The sequence below is a fragment of the Trichinella spiralis genome (assembly GCF_000181795.1).
Source record: "Trichinella spiralis strain ISS 195 chromosome Unknown Scfld5, whole genome shotgun sequence".
Classification (NCBI taxonomy): Eukaryota; Metazoa; Nematoda; class Enoplea; order Trichinellida; family Trichinellidae; genus Trichinella; species Trichinella spiralis.
Window position 1 is genome coordinate 4316936 of NW_003526944.1, and position 5282 is coordinate 4322217.

General features: G+C 29.7%; 1 protein-coding gene across 1 annotated transcript; it reads left to right on the top strand.

Moving 5' to 3' along the window:
* The first annotated feature begins 404 nt into the window (after positions 1-404).
* Positions 405-1935, top strand: Tsp_08458 (hypothetical protein). Its single transcript, XM_003375420.1, has 3 exons — positions 405-652; positions 897-1000; positions 1751-1935. Exons 1-3 carry the CDS (start codon positions 405-407, stop codon positions 1933-1935), a joined length of 537 nt encoding a protein of 178 aa, XP_003375468.1.
* The last annotated feature ends 3347 nt before the right edge of the window (positions 1936-5282 follow it).

The following is a 5282-nucleotide window of genomic DNA, read 5'->3' on the forward strand; positions in this document are numbered from 1 at the left end:
GCGATCGAAACTTACTTTTATTATTTTATGATCTTCTTTGACTTATCGGTTTTCATGTTTTGTTTATGGCTTACATCGTTATTATTCTGCAAATCATAATTAATTGATGATAAATAATGCTTAACGTTTCAAAATAACCTAATTGTTTTAGTTTTAAATAAAATTTTGTAAATGTAGTTTTCGTTTTCCGATTCACATAGAATATTGAGCGTGTGAACATAAATCAAGAAACAAAGCCTATTTGCACATTGGTGATTTGATATAATAAAATGAAATTTGCAAGAGACGACTGTAATGGCTTTAATGGGTGAAGCAATCTCTGGAATAATGAATAATGCATGGTGTTGTTTGGAGAAAAAAGAAGAGAAAAAACAACACGAAAACAAGGAAAATAAATATGACTTATGGCAGAGTTAGCTGATGAGCCGGTGGGTGAAACTTCTCCACGGGCGTGGCAGTTCATTTTTCATACGGTAATAACTAGGCTGGTAGAGAGGTTCGAATTCTCTGAGCTCGCGACGTCTGCGCGTTTCAGAATTGGTCGGTGTGAGCCAATATTTCACCAACGCGCTCGACGTCATGCACCTCTTCTTGTACAAATCTACAGCGTCGTCCACGTCCATGTGATGCACGTATGTCCGTCCACGTCCACGTATTATAAGTTGGCAATTTCTTTGTAAGGTAGATTTTCTTATTGATACTGATGAAATTGATTGAAATTATTGACGAAAATAGATATTGAGAATGTTCATGTTTAACAACAGTCTGTTAAAGTGTTTAGATTTTATAGTATTTAAACATATTATGAACGAATTATTATTAAGAAGTGAAATACATAATTATGAAAATGAGCTTCTGCCTGAAGTTGAAATTTTCATATCCCATATTTTGTTCAGATGCTATGAGAATTTATTGTTCAGAAGCAATTTGAATTCAACGTTGAATATGAACCTTTTGCGCACACCATGCAAATCAGCGTTGTTTAAAAATCGTTTCTTTGGTAACACTTTTTGTTTATTCAACATATAACCGGTCCAACTGTGTAATATTTTATTGATTTTTTGAAGAACAAAATCGCGTAATATTTTTTCCAACGATCATGACTAAATTGTAATTTTTTTTTTCATTTCGATAATTGAATAAATTCAGTTTAATGAAATTCAATTATTGTAAGTTAATATTATCGATGACATGGAGTGTAGTGACATAAATTAAAAGTATAAAGATGATTTATAAAACTATGAAACCTTTTTTTGTATGAAATACATTTATTCATTTTCATTTTGCATATTTTATAACACGATGTGAACAATGTCATGTAATATTGAGAGAAAATAATTTTCACTATTGGCTGATTTTTGCTGATGGAATTTTCTCCCAAATTTTATACAATACTTTAATTTAACTTTACAGCTGTTTACAAGCTTTACAGTTTAACTGAAATAAATTACAGCAATAATAATATTAGTCAGCAACACGTATGTAAATTTTTTACAAACATTTCGATATTTTAGTTTTTATATTTTCACTCTGCTGTTCATAAAAAGCCTTATCAAAAGCAAAACTGTGTTTTTATGATAATAATAATTTCAAATATGAAAGAAAGGAATTGTAATATATCTAAATGGTAATTATTTAAAGAAAAATATAAAATTCTAAACAAATAGATTAGAAATAGAAAATTAATTGGTAATAATAATTTGCATAGTATTAATTATAAATATAAAAAATATTTTATTGGAATTGGCAGTGGAGACGTCCGCATGTTCGTATTCCACTGATGGTTGTTGTGTTGATTTGAGTATCGCCAGTGCTTATGGTTGCTATTATTGTAGTCTAAAAATAGCAATGAGCCGGAAGGCGATCAGCGTCATGGCTCCCAAACTGCCATGGATAGAGGCTGAAAACTGTCTTATTCTCGAATGTTTCAGATAAATTTCATACAGATGATTGCAAAAATCATATATTTAAATAATGAAATGAAATATTTTTATTTTCATGCTGTACGTAAATTTAAATTTTCATTGTGCAATGAATTTTTTTAACATGGTGTTTCTTTTTTAAAGATCTTGTATTTGAGCAAATTTATTAAAAGTAAAAAATAAATGTCGCGAATAATATTCATTTTGCCTAATTATGAATATGAAAATTATTTCATCCCAAATGGCAGTCGAAATATACGCTTGTTCGTATTTCACTGGTCTTTGATTTGCTGGTTTGTGCATAATTGGTAGGTAGATATGCAGCTTTGTAATCAGATGGATCCGCTGCTGTTGTTTTTTTGTACAGTTATTTGATCTGCAAGTTTTTGCACAATTACAAAGTGAACATATTATCCGGCAACCAGTAGCCAATCTGCAAGCAGTACAGAATTGTCAGATTACTGTATATGGAGCGTATGTATTAAAAATGAAAAATAAATGGCCATAATAAAATAATATTTGGGATTTATTATAAATAGAATGATTATTTCATAATCGTTGGCAGTGGTAACGTCCGCTTGTTCGTATTCCACTGTAGGTTGATTTGTTGGATTGTGCTCTCTTGTAATGAGGAACGTTTGCGCATTATCCATGCTAGATAATCAAAAGGGCTGGTTTGCAATATGAGGCCCAGGATACTGCAAAATTAAGAATGATATGTATCTATCACCTTTTAACAGCATCTCAAATGTACAATACAGAACAGCAAATATCATAAGTTAATAATAAAATGCAATCGTTTTATTTTCATGAAGCATTCGAATTTAAATTATGCTTTTGATTCAGAAATTCATTTTTTGGCAAATATTTGTTTTTTCAGAAATATTCTTTACTTCATTTGATTGTATTTCTTTTGCTTCAGTGTACTGTGAAAAGGATCGTCCATAAATTGAAATAATCCAAATAATTTCCGGTCCGGATTTGTTGAAAATTCCAAAATACTCAGCATCCACTGTTTTCACTTATTTTATCCATATCTCGTCTACTTTGTTACATTGCTGTTTTCGAATTTGCATATGTTGTGTGGCATTTTCATTTATAGTTGTGCATATAAATCAGGTTTGAACAGCAGATGTTACAACTGCTGGCAGCATTTTAGAAGCTTTGAAATGCTCAAATCAGGCAGTTTCCGTCTCCCGTTTTCTTTTCGATTAGAAAATTCATTTTTTGATAAATATTTCTCTTTCGAATTAGTTGTATTCAAACATATGCATTAAAAATAAAAAATAAATGTCCATAATAAAATAATGTTAAGGATTTATTATAAATAGAAAAATTACTTTTATAGTGATTGGCAGTGGTAACGGCCGCTGGTTCGTATTCCACTGTAGGTTGATTTGCTGGATTGTGCTCTCTTGCAATAAGAGAATAAAGAATTTCGGAGTCCACATCATCAAGGGCTTGTCTGCTATATGAGGCCCTAAATGCTGGAAATAGAAGATTTAAAATTGGCCGATTACTTTTTCTCAGCATCTCAAATGTACAATACAGAACAACAAATATCATAAGTTAATAATAGAATGCGATGGTTTTATTTTCATGAAGCATTCGAATTTAAATTATGGTTTTGAGTGTAATATTCATTTTTTTCAAATATTTGTTTTTTTAAAATATTTTTTACTTCTTTTGATTGTTGTTTTTTTGTTTCAGTTTTACAATCATTCATAAATTGAAAGAATCTGTAAGAATCACAGTATTCAATTGTTCAAAATTATAGAATATTCAACATCCATTGTTTTGACTCATTTCTTTTTTACATCATCCACTTTATTACGTTGTGTGGTATTATTCATCAATTACAAACTTTGCGAAACTTTACAACATCAATTATTACATTATTCCTGAACAATAAATTTCATTGAATTGCTCAAAAAGTCATATTAGATGAAGTTTTGTACAAATATTAAAAGTTCAGGCAAGTAATAAGCGACAGCTGCGAAGTGAACAAACGTCAACTTGTTTACCAGAATTTTCATGCAAATTTTTGATCGTGGAATGGACGTAAATTTTCTAGTAAACAAGTCCTACTGTGGCTGCTCTGCAGCACGCTGTGTAAACAAATACTTTTACGACTTTCAGTATAAAACCCCACCGAAAAGTTCATATAAGTTGAAAATTTACAATATTAAATATTTTGTTCTTCTCGACTGGAGAAAACCATTGAATTCCTCAAGAAAAGCAATTCAAACGAAGTATTTTTTTTATAGATGCAATTATATCATCGTTTTTCATCAAATCTTTTGATTATATCATCATTATCATCAAAAAACTTTTCATTTATATGCAGTTGAAGGTTGAAATTATTAACATTTTAACTTTTTTATTTTGCGCAGTTATCCTGGTAGTGTAATTGTAGAATTAGCTCAGTTTTTCAATTTACATTTTACATTTGCACATGGCGTTGAATTTCCATGTAAATTCAACTGATATAATATCACTAAGCGCCAATTTATTTATGTTATTCATGTAAGAAAAATTATTGTTTTCCATACGATATATTATTTAACATGATTATCATTTTATATTAATTTTACATTGTACATCATAAAAGAGTTTTTCTCTGGATAATTTTGTTTGTCAGAATGCGCAGCCATATACTTTTTATGTTTTTGCAATAAGTTTTATTTATGTAGGTCATTTTTGAATTTTCAAATCCCAAGTTAAGACATGCGGAGGCGTGTTTTGTCTAAGACAATGCTTATGTTATGGCGTATTTTTGTCAGATAGTTTATATTTTGACGTATAATTTGTCATTCTATTTGTCCCGTTTCCTCAAAGCATCATTATTTCTGGTTTTTTGCTAGCCAGCTTATAATATTAAATGAGCATGCATTTTATTTCTTATATTTATATTATTTCTAGTATTTAGAATATGCGTGATAATAAAGATCAAATGAGAGTTTCTTTTATAAGAAGTGTTTCTATATTTGGCAAAGTTACAATTAAATTTTCTTTTCAAACAGAATGCATTAGTTAAGTAAATAAACGCAATGAAAAATATGCACTAGTCTCATTTATCAGCAGAAATGAATAAAATAAAAATTTGCATGCGAGGTCGTTCGCCTTATTGACATATTGGAAATAATTTTAGTTTGAGGCCGTCCGTGGATAGAAGCACTGCGTTTGGATTGGAAAATTCACTGAAGACCAATATCAAATGCCAAACATTAGATTTGATTTTTATTCATTACTATTTTTTGGAATAATTTTTGAAAATAATATTTCAATGACATCCTACCAGTATGACATCAACATGAAGAGACGATGCATTTTGCCGTAAGTGGCCAGTTTTTCATTTTT